Below are 20,419 nucleotides of genomic sequence, written 5' to 3'. Positions count from 1 at the left end.
TATCTGAATAGTTTTCCCAGTCAGGGGCAAGTGAAGGGCAGCAAGTGCATAGCACACTGCTCAGAGTTCCAAAACTCTGCTGGGGGACTTCTCTGGGGAACCATTTTCCACTGACTACATGATATCCAGAACAGACGGCATCTGTAGCAGGAAGGCATCCATAATCAATGTTATATTGGGAAGGGTAATACTAAAGGAGGTACATTTTAGAAGGTCTCTGTTCACTTAGAAGAAGGAGGAGGGGGAAATTGCCTGGGGATATTGAACCTCTTGGACTGTCAGCGCAAAAGGGGAATGAACTGACAGATCCCCCAGAGCTGGAGAGACCTCATGTGTAGCCTTGCATAAGGGAACACAATGGTAGTGGAGACTATGAGACCTAGCCACCTTTTTAATGAGTAAGGCTAGTTGTAACCTGACACACTGAGCTGCTTATTGTACTCCCAGTCAGCAAAAAAACCCAGTCAAGTCTGAAGTTTTCAATGGATTCTCTCTCTCCAAACAAAAGCCACACCATTTATTTTGTTGTCAGTTTTAAAACTATCCTGTTTGCTTGCATAATGCATCAGTCCTCTCCAGAGGGGGAAAGCCTTTGGCCTGGGAGGAGTCTAAGACTGTGCCTATGAAGTAGATTCTCTGAACTGGTTATTAGTCTGGATTTTTTAGAGTTGACTTGGAGCTGAAGGCCTTTGAGAGTGCAAGGAATCTTCGATGGGCTTCTAATGTCCTGGCCCCACTGCTGGACCTCCTGATGGCACTGGTATTTCTGGCCACTGTGTGACACAGAGTGTTGGACTGGATGGGCCTTTGGCCTGATCCAACATTGGCGTCTCTTATGTTCTTATGTTCTTATGAATCAGCTGGGAAAGTGAACACTGTATTTTGCAGGCTAGCTGCTATGAGTCAGTTGTCGTAGTAAGGAAAAATGTTGCACCCTAATCAACTTAAATGAGCTATAACTACAGCCATAATTTTTGAAAAGGCCCTGGGGGCCACGGCAAGGCCAAAGGGTAGAACTGGGAACTGGGAACTGGTGGGGCTGCACTGGAAACAGAGGTATTTTCTGAACTTCTAGGGTCATGAACTAGATATCTGGGTGCAAAAGAGGAAGCACATCTGACACAGAAATCACCGTGAACTGTTTTATTAGAAGAAAGTTGTTTGAATTCCCGAAGTCCAAGATAGGCCTTATTCCTCCTCCCATTTTTCCACCAGGAAGTTCAGAGACCTTGTGTTCTTCCCTGAGACAAAGTAAGCAGAAGACATGGTCTGCAGTCTGTATACCCTCTGAGGAAGTCTTTTTGAGTCATCGAAGATGACAGAGGCTTTGGAGCCAAGGGGGGCGGGGGCGGAATACGGTATTGCTGTTCTTACTTCTTTTTTATCAGAAAATGATGAAAACACCTTCATGCACAAATGGAGCTACCAGAAAATAAATCCCTCTCTGCGGCAGCAGAAAGAGAACTGAGGAAGAGGAGCTCCCCTTCCCCTTTTCATGCTGAAAAAAGGCAGAAAGCTGCCATGGGGAAAGGACGCACCTCACACGTTTAGGAGCTTTTGCATTTTTCATGGCAGACCTGTACACACACAGTACCCCTCTAGGACTGCACAGTGGCCATGGCAATGAACAGAAGTCTTGCATGTTGGAGGTTCTAGATGCAATTCCTGTCCTCTCTCCTATAAAAAGGCACCTGGTTAGAGTTGGAAACCCACCTTTGAGTCACTCCTAGTCAGAACAGATAATTTCGGGCTGGATAGACTACCAGGCAGTATAAGGTGACTTCATCTGGAAAAACTAATCAAGACTAGCGTGGACTCCAAGATGGGTAGAAATAATAACACTAGCAATGTATTTTGTCCCAATACAGATGGCATACAAGAAGCAAAGCTGATATGCCACCCTTTTACTTTCACCAGAGATGTGCCCTAAGTATCATGGCTGTGGTTGGTTTTCTAGGGGAGTTTTGTGCTCTCTCTAAACTTGAGGAGTCATGTCAGCAAATGCACCCAAATTCAGCCCGCACTCATTCACCCCCAAAACTGAAATGTCCAACTTCCTCCGTTATACTGCTACAACAGCAGACAAGAGGACGATTGCCTGCAGCAGCCTGCTGTCGGCCATATACAAGTCAGTGAGCAAAAGTGCTTAGAAGTTCTTTTAATACATTATTCATTCATTTGAATAAAAGCGTTCACTCTGTCCCTTTCAATCTGTGCTTAAAACATTTTACAAAAAGAAAATTATTTTAGAAGCAAGTAAGCAAGAGCGCCATTCTGGTTTGTCAGGGAAGGGGAAAAACAATAAAAGTTAAACAACAGAAGGTTTTCCAAATCACACTGGAGCCGCTTCTGCACAACACAGACATCTGGGAAGCATATGTACAGGAAGCAAGCTCAAACTTACACAACCCTAGGTTACTGGAATTACTAAGCAAGGAAACATTGTATTATTCTGTGCTTAAAATGTTATATATGGCTAAAGCTCAATGACAAAAACATAGTTGACAAATTCAGTCTTGAGACTTCATCTGTCAAGGTAGACATTCTTCCAGGGAGATACCATGATGTTTGTGACCCTCAGCTAACCAAGGCTGTAGAACTTCAAAACAGAGTTTTCTGTTTCACTATCTACAAATGACGTCTATGATGGTGACTCAGAGTAAGCTGTAGAGTACTAATTTTTCCCAGTGTGACTTCCAGTCTGTCATAAGAGGAAATGAATTTCCTCCGCAAAGGAAGTCTGAAAGTCATTATGCAGTTTATTTCATTAGTTTAAACGAAAAGATTTCTTTTGCATACAAATGAGAACTGGACTTTCCATTTCAGTTTTGGTGTTCGCTACATGGTTGTCATTCCTGAAATCCGTACTTATTTAATGACAGATAATCTGAACAATTCACCTACTGAAATACAGTTTTTGAGACAGGTTAAGTATTCTACGGGTACTTGGTAGCAAACAAAAGATTAAATAAGCAAGCTTTCGTATAGTAGTAAGAAGCAAACAAATCAAGAACGTAGTTCAGTGAGCCATAGCTAGTGGTAGAGCATCTGCTTGGCATCCAGAAGGTTTAATCCCCGGCATCTCCAGTTAAAAGGACCAGGCAGCAGGTGATGTGAAAGATCTCAGCCTGAGACTCTGGAGAGTCACAGCTGGTCTGAATAGACAAAACTAACCTTGATGGAGCAATGGTCTGATCCAGTATAATCAGCTTCATGCATACACTATGCATCATTAAAAATTATTAAAATGTCAAAATGATATTCCATGACCTGACTAATTGGAGCTCCTCTTCGGATTTGTTTGTTTGTTTGTTTTACAATTCATACGTGACTGGAGAAAGCTTTAGCAGGACGGCCTGAACGTTTTGCTCAGCTTCTTATTGTTTAGATGAGGAAGGGAGAGGTTGTAGGAATAGTGCTATTTCAAAAAGTAAATAAATAGAAAATAAAGCATATTTCCTTACAATGTATAAGTATCATATTTAAAATTTTAAAGCGTGGATCATTCTTTTGGTAATCGATAACGTTATTTAACAAAACAGAATCTGGGCATTATTTAGCTGGTATCCAAAGACCTACAATAACTACACTCAGGGCTTGGATGCACCCTCATAGACCTTTTACCTCTAAGTGATAGAACCCACCCTATCCAAAACTGTTTTTCAAATTGCCCTCGTCTCAGGGAGAAAATGCATTAGCAGCCCCGTAGCTACAGTGGGGCATCTTGGGGCCACCCCCCCCAACTTACCGCCGAGGCCTCCTGACTTCCCATCCAGCCGGTTTATTGTATTTTATTTTTCGCACGTGCCATAGCTGCGGTAAGCCAAGCCGTCGCTCTGCCCTGCCTGCCGTCACCCTCACCTCTCGCATCACTTTAAAAAAAAAACTTTTATTGTCTTGTCGCTCCTGACACAGCCTAAATGTGTGTGTGGGGGGTGGGGTGGGTGCCCCCGACTTATTTAAATGCCCCCCAAAGTAAAAAAACCCCCTGGCTACGGCCCCTGGGCATTAGGCAGTCTGGGGGGAGTGTTCCTGTTTGGAATGTATATCCAAAATTCCTTAGGGCACGTGGACCAAGCTGTGCTGTTCTTTGAGTCCAAATCCATGAAAATATTTTGTCTTATGAATGATAAATTTGCTATGTTGAACACAGACATGCTTACAATTGTTCAGATTCCTGTTATCCATCAGCCTTAGAGCTGCGAAGCCTTCAGAGGGGAACCAATTTTCAAATACATACGGGAATGGATGAATGGTTGCTGCCAGCTAACTGATATGGTGTCTTATCCTCCTTATTATGTGCACAGTATGAAACATACCAATATTCAAATGAGGTCCACATTCTATCAACATGATCCCAGACTACATCATTGACTTCAGGAGAGGTATAATTCCACCTCCATTCTCACAGGTCTCAAAATCTGAAAAATCTCTGCACAGATGGCAACACAATCCAAAATCAAGGTGGATTACAAAAGAGATAGACTGTTTTGTTATCTCTTTGATGCACTTAATATACAGGCCTCTTAAATTTATCTTTGCCCCCAAATAACGTGGCTAAATTCTGATTGTCCAGCTCAGTAATAACCAAACAACTGTTCTACCCTGGAGTTTCAAAGGTACAAAAATGTTCAGAATGTGTACTTAAAAGGAAATTCAAACTGGAGAAAACAAGGACAACAAAGTTTACATAAAAGATATTTTAAATATAAGATGTATTTAGAAACTGAAAAATATACAAAGAAGATTTTTAATTATCACAGATAAGATGTATAAACACACAATAAAAATAAAGAATTACACTCACAGTAGAACTGCTTAGTGAAACTGAAATACTGTCCCATCCTGATCAGAGATGTGAGTTAATGTATTTCTTTATATTTGCAACAGTAAGAATAAGTAAGCAATCATTAACTCATCAAATTACTGATAAAAGACATCAATGCAACCTAAAGTCGGCTGTCATTCACTTCATTGAGTGGACCTTCACAGTGTTTCGTCATCACTCATGTCCCAGATCTGTAATGAAAAAGGAGGAAAAATGCCATTCATTATCTCAGACATACTTTAGTAGTGTTTACACAGTTGATGGCTTAATGTAAAATATAGAATACATTCTGGTCCTTCTGAATCAAGCAGCAGCAGAAGCTCAAAGGTGATCATTTTGAAGGAGGGGGGCAATATCTCCCCTGTAAAACATCCCATTCTAATGTTTACTGACACAGAACCAAACAATTTAAACAAATAAACAACCCTTTCGGGTACCAACACAGATATGATATTAGGAACATACAACTCTGGAGAATGATATAACCTATGGTGAAACGCAAAAGTTTTTCTAAATTCAAAAGCAAAACAGTGATGAAAAGTCTAAAAGAAATTTGTTGGAAAAGGGCACCATTCCGAAGATGGAAGGCCAGCCAGTGCAAATACAAGTGGTCAAATCAGGATCAAGGATGTGGAAACAAATGTAAAGAAATTATCTGTAAATAGAACCTGAGGAAAGAGGCCCCTTTGGGCTATGTTTATTTTACTATAAACTCTTCTTAGCCAGACTGAATTTGAAACTTTTCCTCTGTTCTCAGTGTTATGGTAAATACAGCACAAAGGAGTATGGACTTGCCATGTCATTTCAAGCAAGCACTTTGAATACAGATGCTAGACTCAGGACTCTACAAATTGGCTATTTCTTATCTACAGCACAGACATGTCAGGTATGAACAGATTCCCCACAGAGTTTAGACAGCATGAATTCATTTCTCTGAAAAGCTGACGCATGAACGCATCTTTGGTTTGGGCAGTCATTTGACAATTATGTCTGCTGGACTGGAAATTTTCTTTTTGGAGAAAGAAGGGGAATTCTGTCAACAGAGAGAACTACAGCTTGTTTCATCTGAACTTCCAGGCACATGCCTGGGTGAAAGCACCAAGTTGCCACCCTGTTCTTAGACGAAATTAAACTAAAAATGAGGAATGATCTCATGATAGACTTCATTTTACTTCACCTCATGGAACACACAGAGATCTCGAAAAACTATGAGAGTCAGAAGGGGAATGGGAAGAGAAGATAAAATATTTTTCATGCTTCATACTTTACCTCTAAGCTTTTGTAAGCTATAGGTAGATATATGAATCGTGGTTAGTCTGTATACAAAGCTATGTTCTGAGCAGTAATATCAATACAGAAATATTATAACAGAATCATGGAGGAGGCAGAGATGCTGCTGACAGCAATTTTGATATCTCTATATTTTCACAAAACATTTTCGTGTTATTAAAAAAAAATAACAAAGGGGCCTCCACTGCTATCACTCACATTTGTTTCATTCCAATACAGTAAAGCTAAGGGCATTTACATGTCAAACATCTGGAACATATTCACCACTTTAACCACTTAATCCTTAGATTTCCTACAAGAGCAAAGGGGAGATTGGACTTCAGCATAATTGATGCTTAGTATGCCATTACGTCACATTACTGTTACACCACTGCAAGTATATTGTCAGAAATAGTACTTATAATTACATGGATTTTAATGGCTTTAAAATGTATGCCATTTTTAAAGGAAAACTGATTCAAAATCATAGATTGGTAAATAACATACCCTGATAATCTAAAATTAGACAACTAATAATATTTGTAACAAAAATGAGATCTTTAACTTCCAAGGTTTCATACCAAACAATAATTTAAAACCAGTTACAAAGGAACTTAATAGTCATCTGAAAGAAATTTACCGAGTCAATCTCGCAGACTGATCAGAACACTAATAGCCTGTTTCACAATGATGCAAAACCAACGCTTGAAAAGATTTTAGTGAAATGAGCAAGAAAAGATAAAAGTATTCTTCAGTTTAATATTATATCTATAAGGATGTTTACCAGTCTCCTTAACATTTTACACAAGTAAAAAAGAGCAAGAGTCCAGTTGCACCTTAAAGACTAGCAAAATTTGTGGCAGCGTATGAGCTTATGTGAGTCACTTCTCACTTTTTCAGGTGCTACTGGACTCTTGCTCTTTTCTACTACTAAGAACATAAGGACATAAGAGAAGCCAGTGCCGGATCAGGCAAATGGCCCATCCAGTCCAACACTCTGTCACACAGTGGCCAAAAATACCAGGTGCCATCAGGAGGTCCAGCAGTGAGGCCAGGACACTAGAAGCTCTCCCACTGCTGACCCCCCCAAGCACCAAGAATACAGAGCATCACTTGCCCCAGAGTCCCTATCTATACCTTGTGGCTAATAGCCACTGATGGACCTCTGCTCCATATGCTTATTTAATTCCCTTTTGAAGCCGTCGATGCTTGTAGCCGCCACCACCTCCCGTGGCAGTGAATTCCATGTGTTAATCACTCTTTGGGTGAAGAAGTACTTCCTTTTATCCGTTCTAACCCAACTGCTCAGCAATTTCATGGAGTGCCCATGAGTTCTTGTATTGTGAGAAAGGGAAAAAAGTGCTTTTTTCTCTACCAACTCTATCCCATGCATAATCTTATAAACCTCAATCATGTCTCCCCTCAAGCTGTCATTCCTCCAAGCTAAAGAGCCCCAATCACTTTAACCTTTCTTCATAGGGAAAGTGTTCCAACCCTTTTATCATTCTAGTTGCCCTTTTTGGCACTTTTTCCAATGCTATAATATCCAGAACGGTGACCAGAACTGTACACAGAACACCTGGGAACCCTAATGAATACAAACACAAGACAACCCCAAAAGACTGAAAACCTATGTGGTACAGTGGTTAGATTTAATACAGAATTAGGAAAATTTGAGTTCAAATTCTCATTCAGCCATCATACTCAGTGAATGTCCTTGAATGTCACTTTATAGTCAAGCCCAATCTACCTCACATGTTATTGTGAAAATAAAATGGGGGGGGGGGGGGCTGGCCCAGGGTTTGCCCATCTGAGCTCCTTGGAAGAAAGCTAGAATAAAAACTTAATAGACTGTAAGAATTCAACAAATATAGTAAATAATCTGAATTTAAAGAATTTGAGATTTTTCTCACTGACATTCACTGAAGCAAAGTAGCACACTTGATTTATTTAGTACCACAGTTAACAGATATTACAAAATTAGAACATATTCTACAGAGCAGTCAGCAATGCAGAAAATGCTACAGATATGAGTCAGTACCTTAAAGGCTTCCAGTTGCTTACAAGCCAAACAGCTTGTTTTGGCTCTCAACAACCTCTCCCCATATGGGACCTACTGTGATCTTTTTAAGCTATTATATAAACACAATTACATTCATTTTATGGGATCAACAGGGACTAGAGAAAAAGCACACTAATCCCAGTGTGAGTGATGGTGTGAGAACCTAGTTTTTGTAATTTGAATATAGGGCTGCAAATATCTTTAGTGTGTTCCTGACATGTGGCCATGCAGCAAAGCTGCAAAATGAATTTTCGCTATAAAACATTTCAATACAGCCAGCAGATAAATAGCACAAGTAAGATTCCTGGCTCATGGAACCTTTTCTTAACTTACCCTGAACTGTTAAAAAAAAGAAGGATCCTGTGTTCATAACGGTAATTTATTACTTGATTGTTTAGCATATTAATATCACCTGAAAAATAGATAGTTTCTAAGAGCTTTGTTGATTAGTTTACTTATCTGAGCATGAAAGCAAGAAAACAGAAGCTAATTCAGCCAATACTATTTGTACAAGTTCAACACATCTTGCATAATACAATGTCTAATTTATGTGTGGAATCACTCTTTGGAAAGCTAAGTAAACATTTCATAATACTGAAAACTGGACAATATGCATAAGTTTTTAGAGTCACATTCTATAACTTTGTAAATACAATTTACTATTGAAGCAACCGGTACAATGTTACATCACTCTGGAGCTTCTATACACAAGTTTGGGCTGGCTTCGGTAAGTAGCTAAAATCTGTGCTTACCCTGCCCCTATCCCGGTGAGGTAGGATCTGATCTCTGCTGTTGTGCTGATCTTTGGAAGCAAGGGTCTTTGAAGCACAGTGTAAAATCATAGAAATGTCCTGTCCTCAGATACAAGCTTAGGAAAAGGAGAGGGGACCACCCATTGTTCAGCAGAGTCTCCTACTCCAACTGGGTGGGTGGGTCTTACAAAGTCAAGAAAGGTGCATTTTCATGAATTTATTTTATTAGTAGCAGTTTGGATTGTTTTAATGGTTAGAGATTAATATGTGTGTGTAGGAAGTATATTGTGTTTTAATGAGCTTCATTTGCATTGGATGTGATAGTTTTATTTGCTCCTAGACAAGCTGATGTCTCAGAGTTATGTGATAAGATTAAATATAAAAATAACAAAAATGTATGATCTCTTTGACAGGACAGGACAGTACTGTGATGTTTCTTGTTTACTAGACTCAAAGGAAATAAGAACATCAGAACAGCCCTGCTGTATCAGACCACCTAGTCCAACAAAAAGCATCTTTAAAGACAAGAAATATGAATGTGCTGGGTTTAAGGCAGGAAGGCACAACATTGTTCTGCACAGTTATAATGCAGGCCTTGGGCTGGCAAATGCTTCAGTCCAAAGTAAACAGGCAACAAGAACAGCACTGATCATCTCTCTCTTTACTTTGGCAACATTTAACTCAGCTCCCTAAATATAGATCTTGTTTTGTGTAAATTGGCTAGTTCTTGCAAGCTACAGTGTCCACTAAAAAGCCATATTCTGATGTTCAACTCCATATATGCTCAACTGATTCTTAACCCTTCCCAGCTAAGCACCAATCAATTTAAAAGGGATCGATCATTTTTAAAAGCAAGCTTTTAAAAAATATTTCAGAATGGATTTTTAAAATGAAAAATAAAACGTGGGAGAAAAAGTAAATGCAATGATGCCTTTATTAACAAGTTACAAAAGTCATAGGTTCAATTCCATAAAATGCAAACAGACCCATCAGAATCTGAGGCATAATCATATTCTCCTTGGAATGACAAGACAAAGCAAAGATGTCTCGTTGAGATCTGAGGGTGGGTGGGTTCCAGTGTAGATGAGCCTTTGGCAGCTTTTCAAGCACGTGGGGTTTCTGGATTGGTTCAATTAATGTCAGTATGGATGTGGTTATAAATGGCACAGACATATGGGAAGTAGCATGTGCTGCCATTAGGGCTAAAGTGTACATTGATCCTGATAAGAGAAGAGAAGCAAGAATAGAAAGAATAGAAAGAATAGAAGAAAGAATAGAAAGCAATTTGCAAGAGAGTGTGGCCATCAGGATCAACAGTTGGTGTTAACAGTCATGCTTTGGAACACAAGGGAAACTCTGCTGTCAAAAACTCACGGGGGCACGTGATGTATGATTCCTGTAAGTGGCTGTCAGTACTCATCCCATTCTCTTTTGTAAACGTGATGTATGATTCCTGTAAGTGGCTGTAAGTGGCTGTCAGTACTCATCTTTTTTCTCCAAAAGTAACAGCAAGAGGATGTTTAATCCTATCCTGTAGTTATAGAGATTCAGAGGGTAGGTTTAGTCCAATCTTTTAGTTCAGTTATGGATCATACCCCTGTAGTTATGAATGATCACACCAAGAGTTTTCTGATGAATGCCTGGAAAAGATGGGGATCTGTCCCTAGGTAACGCCACTGGTGGTGTGGCAAGGCAAAGTAGCTGGAGAATATCCTGTGAGGAGTCCTAGAACTGACCTTCAGAAAAGAATCCTTGGACTTGAACATTTGGTGTTGTCCTGATTGGGATGATCATGTGGCTCACTCCCAATATCAATTCCAGTGGTGGTGAGACGGGAGCCAAAAAAACATGTAGAGAAACATCTACCACAGGGACCAGATATGTGAGTGATAAGGCAGACCTTCACTCATCTACCTTAGACTGATGTTTCTCCTAGTGTTTAGTCTTCTTCAGTTCCATCAACAACCAGGCCCAACACTTTTTCTTCAGCAGTTTGGTCTGCTGGAGGCTCACTAGAAAGGAACTTGGTATTGATGTGTTCCGAAGCAAGAGATAAATTGGTGGCACTGATAACAGGCAGATGGATTTCTGTAGTTAATGTCAACTTAACAGCTATTGCCTCTTAGGCTGACACCTCTCTCCCAAAGTAAGGCGCAGAGCCTAGAAGTCCAGTTGCACCTTGCCTGTTCATTTTGGGTGTTTTTTTAAAAAATAATAATAATAATCAAACAACTCTGAGTGTACAAGTCCATGAGTTGGGTAAAAATTCCTGCTTGGCCTTGGGATTCCCACAGTCCCCTCCACTCTTCTCCTCTCAGTCACTTACAAACTTTGTAACTATTGTGTAAATAATACTTTCAAGGCTTTAATCACTGAGTCTTTCATCCCCTAGCAATTAGCAAGCCTCAGCTCAAATAAGATTTGCATCTTAAGTATAGAACAGTAGATTTAAGTCTTTTTGTAGCAAATGGAAGTTGCAAGACAAGTATGTTACAGTCCACATTTTCCCACTTGCTGTTTCCATTCAAGCCTTGCTCTTCCCCAGGGTTAATTTCTAGAATTCTAGGGTCTATCAGGAAACACTCGGGATTCCACACCTGCTTGCTCTCTAGCAAGGGATCAGCCAGTCCACTAGCTTTAACTGGTAAGAACCAGTCCCGGTCACAGCCACTAAAGCTGGATCCAGGAATCCCTTTCAATGTATAACAGGAAGATCCATCTCCTCTGAATTACATGGACAACCCACCATCCTTCTCTTCCTCACAAGAATCCAGTTGCAGTTCTCCCTTTTTTTTTTTAAGCCCCCAGAGGGGATTTTTTATTGATTTTTATCCACTACAAAAAACTACAACAGAAAAAAGGGGAGGGGAAACTACATATACTGGAGAAAGTAAAGAACCCACTACTAACTAAAAACCCAAGAGAGGAGATCCTCCAACTAGCTTAGATATATCAAGTCTTCTCATCATTGTTCCCTTTATAAACTGAGTCAAACCTTTATGGCCCTTTTCCCTTAAAGCTTAAATTTAACTGTCTAGTAAAAGTACCCCCAATCATCCCAAAACCAAGAGTCTCAAAGGCACAATTCAGAGTCCTTCAGCCTTTACTTCTTCTTTTCCCTTCTCTTCCGTAACTTATAAGGACTTTTGGGGGCTGCCGCCCCTTACTCAGACAGAGAGTCCTCTCCGGAAGAACCAGTGTCCAGCTCGCCAGTGGACTTGCTGTCCTCCTCTTTTTTCTCGTCCTCTGGCCTTCCCAGCTGAACCCTTAGGAATTCTTGAGCTTTCAGAACAGAGTCAATCTTTTCTTTTTTGTCTTTGACCTTGAAGGTTATGCCTTCTGGAAATAGCCATTTATATCCAATTGAGTTTGTCTGAAGAAAAAGCACCAGTTCTTTGTATTCCTTTCTACGTTGTCTTACTTCAAATGGAATATCCTTTAGCGTTCTGATGGTGTTTTCCCCTGCTTTCAGGATAGCACTTTTTCCAATGCTATAATATCCTTTTTGAGGTGTGGTGACCAGAATTGCACACAGTATTCCAAATGAGGTCCCACCATCAATTTATACAGAGGCATTATGATACTGGCTGACTTGTTTTCAGTTCCCTTCCTAATGATCCCCAGCATAGCATTGGCCTTTTTTATTGCAGTTGCATACTACCTCAACATTCTCAGTGAATAATCTATTTACGACACCATGATTTCTCTCTTGGTCAGTCTCTGCCAGTTAGGACCCCATCAACGTGTATTTATAGTTAGGGTTTTTGGCTCCAATGTGCATCACTTTGCACTTGGCCACACTGAACCCCATTTGCCACGTTGATGCCCATTCGCCCATCCTCAACAGATCCATTTGGAGTGCCTCACAATCCTCCCTGCTTCTTACCACCCTGAATAACTTCGTGTCATCCACAAATTTAGCTACTTCACTGCTTACTCCCAACTCCAAATCATTAATGAACAAGTTAAAAAAGCATCGGACCAAGTACTGATCCCTGCGGTACCCCACTGCTTACCACCCTCTACTGAGAAAATGTCCCATTTATACTCACTCTCTGTTTCCTATTAATAAGCCAGTTTTTGATCCACAAAAGGACTTGTCTTTTTATCCCGTGACAACTGAGCTTACTTAGGAGCCTTTGATGAGGAACTTTATCAAATGCTTTCTGGAAGTCAAGGTAAACAACTTCTATTGGGTCCCCCTTGTCCACATGTTTGTTCACTCCCTCCCTCAAAGAACACTAACAGGTTAGTGAGACAAGATCTTCCCTTACAGAACCCATGCTGAGTCTGCCTCAATAGCTTTTGTTCATCAATGTGCCTACTAATTCTTTCTTTTAATAACAGTTTCTACCAACTTAACCGGTATTGACATCAGACTGACTGGCCTATAATTTCCAGATTTCCTCTGAAACCCTTTTTAAAGTTTGGAGTGACATTAGACAGCTTCCCAGGAATGGAGACAGGTTTTAATGAAAGATTACATATTTTTGTCAGGAGATCCACAAGTTCACATTTGAGTTCTTTCAGAGCTCTCGGATGTATGCCATCCGGGCATGGTGATTTATCAGTTTTTAAGTTCTCTATTGGTCGTAGGACCTCTTCACTTTTCACCTCAATCTGACTCAGGTATTTCAACACCCCTCCTGAAATCAGTGGTTCTGGAGTGGGCAAGCACTTCTCATCTTCCACAGTGAAGACAGAGGCAAAAAAAAATGCATTCAGCTTCTCAGCCGTTTCCCCGTCATCCCTCAGTACTCCTTTTATCCCTGGGTCATCCAAGGGTCTCACTGCCTCCCTGGCTGGTTTCCTGCTTCTAATGTATTTGAAGAAAGTTTTATGGTTGGTCTTTATGCTTTTTGCAATATGCTCCTCACTGAATAAACCTCTGATTTCTGTTTCAAAATACAGCAGTTTGTTTTGGTAACAAACTCAATTGACTTATGAAAAGGCAAATTTTCTGATCATTAGCTATACCAGTTAAGTGCATCCTAAAAGTATAAAGTTGGTTTATTTATATTATTTATAGTCTACTCTACTCACTGGGATTTAAGGCGGATTATACAGAGTAAGTCAACATCCAACAAACAATGCAATATGACCTGTATTGCAAAAATCTGGAACTAACCAGAAATCTGAAAACAGAACTGAAACAAAGTGTAAATATTAACATAATGTGTTAAATAATGCAAAAATTACATAGTAGGCACCATGAACTATACACGTGGTACAGACAGACCACACAAATTTTACACAAATGCAGGGGAAAGAGGCGTTTAGAACATGTTCTGGCTCACATAAGGTCCTACTCACATAATGAAGCAAGTTTTACAACTGTCTTAATTGTTCAGGACAGACAAAATGTGTTGAGTCATGTCTGTTAAGATGGGAAGGATGTTGTAAGATATTTGTATACTGCCTTTCCTCACAGATCAATTGCACAGGAGTGATTTTAAACAGCTACCCTAAGGTATCCTTTATTCAAATAGCTCTTGTATAAAAATTTAGACATGGAAACTTTAATTATACATGCAAGACCATGTGAAAAAAATGATTTCCTTAAGATTGCAAAAGTCAGTTTTGAGCTCTATTCACATCATTTCCCCTTACCATACTTTGCTCTGCTCTGTTTTTATTTGAACATTGTGGCTCTTATCCCTCTTCACTGCTGTGCTGTTCTGGAGATCTAAACACAATAGCAGTGCAAGAAGAAAGAGGCCACAAGCAGCGAAATAAAGGACAAATAGAGATGCCATTTAAGACCAAGGCGGATGTCTCTTTTTCCTTTTGTATTTCGCATTACTTGCAATTACTTATCAGAAACATTTACATTTTGCCCAAAGATGTTGATTCTATATACTAGATGACTATTGCTTTAATCAGTTAAAGGGATTTATGTACCAGATAAGCATGCCAAAAAAGCATAAAAACAAAATCCAGATTATCTGCTGGTTAACGTGTTTGGACATCACCCTGCCAACAAAAGTCCGCATGGTCAAAGCAATGGTATTCCCAGTAGTCATGTATGGCTGCGAGAGTTGGACTATAAGGAAGGCCGAGCGCCGAAGAATAGATTCTTTTGAACTATGGTGCTGGAGAAGACTCTTGAGAGTCCCTTGGACTGCAAGAAGAACAAATCAGTCAATCCTCAAAGAAATCAACCCTGACTGTTCCCTGGAAGGCCAGATAATGAAACTGAAGCTCAAATACTTTGGCCACCAAATGAGAAGGGAGCACTCACTGGAGAAGACCCTGATGCTGGGAAAGATTGAAGGTCAAAGAAGAAGGGGACGGCAAAGGATGAGATGGTTAGACAGTGTCATCGATGCAACGAACATGAAATTGAGCCAACTTCAGAGGACGGCGGAAGACAGGAGGGCCTGGCGGGAGATGGTCCATGGGGTCGCGAAGAGTGGGACTCGACTGTGCGACTGAACAACAACAACAAACGTGTTTGGAACCAGAACACCCACAATTTTTGCCTAATGTGAGCCAAGAAACAAAACAACATGACATCTCCAGTTTCCAGTTTCTCCAGAATATTATGAAGTAGACATCTCTGTTGGCGATGCCTGAATTACTAAAAGACAAGAGATAGTGGACTAAAATAACATTGTTGATTCAAAAACCAGCATAAAAACTTCCTCAGCCCATGGCTTTTAACTTCTATTAACAAATTACACCAGCTCAATTATCAGAGCTGACACTGTCACAAAAATCTACAGTAGACCCTTGCCCTTTGTGCCATCATGACTTGCAATTTCACTCATTCACAGTCCAATCAAGTGATGCAGTCTCCAGCTTGCTTTTACTTCTACTGCACCACCATTGTAATCATTGCATTATTAAACTCTGCAAGACATTTGTGGGGGGGGGGGAATGGTACTGGGTGGCAGCAAAACCCGGCTTTCCAGTATTTGTGGAGTTTGCCATCCACAGTGATCCTGGGAATACCACTAATGGCTAGGATCTACTGTATTTGACACTGCAACGTTTGCAAAGAGTGTTTAGCTCAAGGTCTATGAGATAGTGGCTGCATATACCCAGTGAGAAAATATAGTTCCCATATGGTAGAATGGAAATCAATTTCTGAGCAAATTTTTCTGAGAGCACTCAATGACCTGGAGAGGCCCACTGTCAAAATAGAGTACGCCTTGGGAACTGTTGTTCTGCTTCAAGTACTGAAAAACTAGTTCTGTGCAATCATTTACTGTGCTGTAACATGAGCCTCATGAAACTTAATGACACACAAAAACATTTCTGATTCATTGTTATGTGTTGCATCTGTATACATTTTTGCAGCAAAAAATAGAAACCATATTTGAAAGGCAACCATGATACTCACCCAGCAATCCTACTAGAACCTAGGAAATTAAAGCTCTAATGCAAAATACATTTATGAAGTAAACATGCCCCAATTAAAAGGGAAAACAACCTATTACCTGGAACAGGTGCTAAACATTGAACACCATAAAGCTACACGGAAAAAGCTAACTTTTCACAAAGGTTTTTGAGATACACCAAACTGGAGTCATAATGTAGATTATGTAAGTATTACTCAAAAGTATGCTGTGTGAGAAGGATGCCATCTTCACCTATATTTTCTTTTTAAAGCTTAAAGGCTTTGGGGGCGTTTTGCTGATGGCTTTCTGATGTAAGCACAGAATGTAAGAATACACAATTTCAGTTATAGTAGGATTTTGAGAGTTTGGCTTTACTTGCTAGCCATGACAGAGCACACAAACTGGTCTCCCGAGATTCCAAAGACACAACATTTTACTTTCAGCCAGAGACTCAAACAGGCATTTAATTTGCTCCTTGAAGTTGTAACTAGTTGAAAAGTACTTTTAGGGCACAGTCCACTGCGTACTGAAGCTGTACAGCCATCATTTATTTCTACATAGATTCTGTATTCAGCACACAACAGTGCATGGATCTTGCAAGCAAAGTGGTCTTACCATATTACAAACAGCATCCCATTATGATGACATAACTGAAGACGAACACACAAGCAAATATGAACATTCTTGTGGGGGCTTCAATTTGATTTCTAGTGGACGGCACAACCTTGAACTCAGAATAATTTTCAGAAATATAGGAAGAAGAATAAAAGAATCAGTTTGGCAATGATAACTGCTACATCCCAGTACTTTCCTCAGCTACATTTCCTATGGCTGCAGCTCTTCCTCTTCAAGCAGGAGAACAAGATACAGGTAGACCAAGATGGGTGGCCACGTTAGTCTGTGTGTAGCAGTAGAAAAGTGCAAGAGTCCAACAGCATCTTAAAAGGTAAAGGTAAAGGTTCCCTTGCTCGAAAGCCAGTCGAATCCGACTCTAGGGTTGCGGTGCTCATCTCCGTTTCAGAGCCAAAGAGCCAGCGCTGTCCGAAGACGTTTCCGTGGTCATGTGGCCGGCATGACTAAACACCAAGGCACACGGAACGCTGTTACCTTCCCACCAAAGTGGTACCTATTTATCTACTTGCAATTTCTTGCTTTCGAACTGCTAGGTTGGCAGGAGCTGGAACTAGAGACGGGAGCTCACTCCATCATGCGGCACCCGGGTCTTGAACTGCTGAACTACCAACCTTCCACAGCCTGCAGTTCAGCGTCTTAACCACTTAAAGACTAACAAAATATGTGGCAGGGTATTATGGGCTTTTATGAGTCACTGTTCACTGCTGTATCTGAAGAAGTGAACAGTGACTCATGACAGCTCATACCCTGTCAAGATACAGGTGCAAATTTTAAACCTGAATAATTAAAAACTAGAGACTTTCCCCCTATACATTTCTCCAGTGACTCACTGCCACTTCATAACTGTTTGCAGATGCAAGTATAACACAATTTCTGTCTTTTGGAACTTTGGATATTTACATATATTGTGTACATTTCCCCCAGTATTACTGATGTTAATAACTGTTAATAACTGAACATATAAACATACACAAACATACACACAATGGAAGAATGGCTGAGCAGGTGGCTAATTAGGTGACAAGCCGAGGGAGCTGAACGGAACAATTACAGGAAGACCAACAGTTGTTATTATGATAAAAAGTTGCTTCAGAGTTTGTTACTGAAGTCATATTCCCAAAGGCTGTGTAGTGGGAATTCCAATCTACTTCTGAACTTAGCCCTTTAATATTGCTGTGTATGTTTTGGCCTTAGGCGGCATGTTAGAAATGATAAAAGCAGTTCTTTCATACCCTGTTTTAAAATCAGAACAGTTGCGTTGCCAGTATCAACATGACAAAATGCTTTTGGCTAAAGAGAGCGAGAGTGTGCACTGTGGTAAGTACCAGACAAGTGTGAACAGAAACTTCCCTAGCCAATCAAAGCACAGCCTTATCTCACTGCACAATGTTTTTTACCTTTTTATATTTCAGCTGCATTCAGTAACTGCTGCTTTGGCAGTTGAGGACAATTATCCTTTCACCAGAAGGTGACATTCTGTTTTCAAGATCCTCCCCCACCCGTCTATTTCTTGCCAGTGTAACGAAGGCACTTCCTGTGTAGCGTGTGAAAGGAAGTTGCGCAAGGGAACACCATCAATAATGTTTCCTTAGGATGGGAAAATGAAACATTTTGTTTTATTGTGAGTAAAAAGCATGGTGCTCTATTTTCCTGTTGAAATAATCTGAAATTAACTTCAAGAGTTGAGGATTAAGATAAACCTCCTTGCTCTATTAAAAGGCAGACAATGAAATAATTCTACACAATAATGTTACAGAAGGATTCATCAGAATACGTTTCCTTCCTCAGGGTGAAGAGGCTGGATGAGATCAGGGCAAGCAATTGGTTCAGAAGTCAGAACACACACGAGCATATTTTAATTACCATTAACGGAAGCTACACAGAACTTTTATGAAAACTGAAGAAGGTAAGCTGATGTGAACTGCATTTGTTGTACAATATTTTATTATGAAACTAGTGCCTTTAAAATCTAACCCAAATCTAAAGAAGAAAAATCTCTCTGTAATTCTGAAGATTTGGCGAAAACAACTCCACTGTATGACTTTCAGTGTTTCTCACCCTTTTGTTTCTTTCATCATTTCAGCTAAAATGTGAAACCAACAGGGGTCATTTCCTGTGGGAGCTCCGGCAGTAAGGAGCCCAGGGGGTGGGCATGTGCAACAAGCCCCGCCCCTGCTCCCAGCAGCCCTCAGTTGGGCCATGAGGAGCAAGAAGCAGCCAGGTAACTTGCAGAGCCCCCCCCGGCCCGCCTTCAGGTACAAGCTCTCCCTCCTCTGCAAGGACTGATCTGCACGTCCCCCCCCCCCATAGCTAGCAATCCAAAATAATCCAGTGGAGCCTGAGTGGTGGGTGTTGACTTCGGACACACTTCCAGTATGCAAATAAGTTATTTGCATATGCAAATAAGTCATGCTAATATGTTATGCTAATGAGCTCCTGCACCTCTTTTTCTGTGAAATGACCAACCACCATTTTACATGTGACCCATGCCTATGTATTTAAGTAAAAAGAAAGTTACTGATTTTAATGTAGGTGGCAAATTGGAAAAACCGCTCAAAAGCGCCAATTTCACTGACGGTTCAGTATTTTTTTCAGTGTTTTCTCTTAACAGTCAGTGAAAATACAGGACTGTCCAGGTCAACTGGCGACCCTACCAAGCCCAAGCAGCACAAAGTACACTGTTCGCACTGGGATAAGGTCCCAAGTCCAAGCACGAAGTGGCGGCAGCAGCCGCGATTTACACTTGGGCTGGGTACTCCTCCCAGCACAAAAAGTGTGTTTCACACTGTTTGTGCTGAGAGGAGGCAGCACTGAGCCTCAGTGTGTCTCGTATTTATTTATTTATTTTAATCTGGCAACCTAGTGTATTGCTCAAGGTTGAAGCCTACAAAGTCAAGGCTGGAGTAACTGAAGCTGGATTCGATACAGCAAGGAACTAAAGATGTTGCTCAAGCAATTGACAAGGAAATTGAACAATTAAGATCCAGAGGAGTTTATGGCGGACTGGATGGACTTTAAAGAATATCTGGAGAAAGATTGGGATGTGAAGAATAATCTATTTTGTTTCGATAATTATTAAAAAGAATTGATGGATGCCGAAATATTTGATAGAGATAAGAAATATGTTAAAGAAAAGGTTACTAATCAATCTTAATTGTTGATGTGTAGAGATGAGAGAATTAGAAGAGGAAATGTAAGGGGAGGGGGTGGGACCACTGCGGGAAGCCAGAAGAGGGGGTGAGGGTTAGAGAAAGGGATATGGGTTGAAAATATTGTTTTAATGTTGATCTTGTTATAATATTCCACCAATAAAATGGTTTTTTTTTTAAAAAGCAACAACTGAATGCAGACTGTGGTCTCAGGTATTCTTGTAAGAAGGTTGGGATGGCAAGCTCTCTGGATCAAACCAGGGGAGGGAGGGAAGGAGGGCAAGCTGAAGACCGGAGTTGGCAAAAGAAGTTTGGCTGGTGGGTGTGAAGGAGAGATGGAAGCAAGAAAAGGGGAAAGGTTATGGGGGCTTTTCAGGAAAGGG

At 40.5% G+C, this 20,419-nt stretch overlaps 1 protein-coding gene across 1 annotated transcript in view; it reads right to left on the bottom strand.

The window, feature by feature from the left end:
• Positions 1–4,954: 4,954 nt before the first annotated feature.
• The window catches only part of ATG7 (autophagy related 7), a 130,004-nt gene continuing 114,539 nt past the window's right edge, over positions 4,955–20,419 (bottom strand). Inside the window, 1 exon segment of the mRNA XM_015420236.1 lies at positions 4,955–5,019. Coding sequence (XP_015275722.1) covers positions 4,987–5,019 — 33 coding nt within the window. The 3' untranslated portion in view covers positions 4,955–4,986.

The sequence above is a fragment of the Gekko japonicus genome, unplaced genomic scaffold (assembly GCF_001447785.1).
Source record: "Gekko japonicus isolate JY-2015 unplaced genomic scaffold, Gekko_japonicus_V1.1 scaffold254, whole genome shotgun sequence".
NCBI classification, from domain to species: Eukaryota; Metazoa; Chordata; class Lepidosauria; order Squamata; family Gekkonidae; genus Gekko; species Gekko japonicus.
This window is presented reverse-complemented; position numbering and strand designations above follow the sequence as displayed.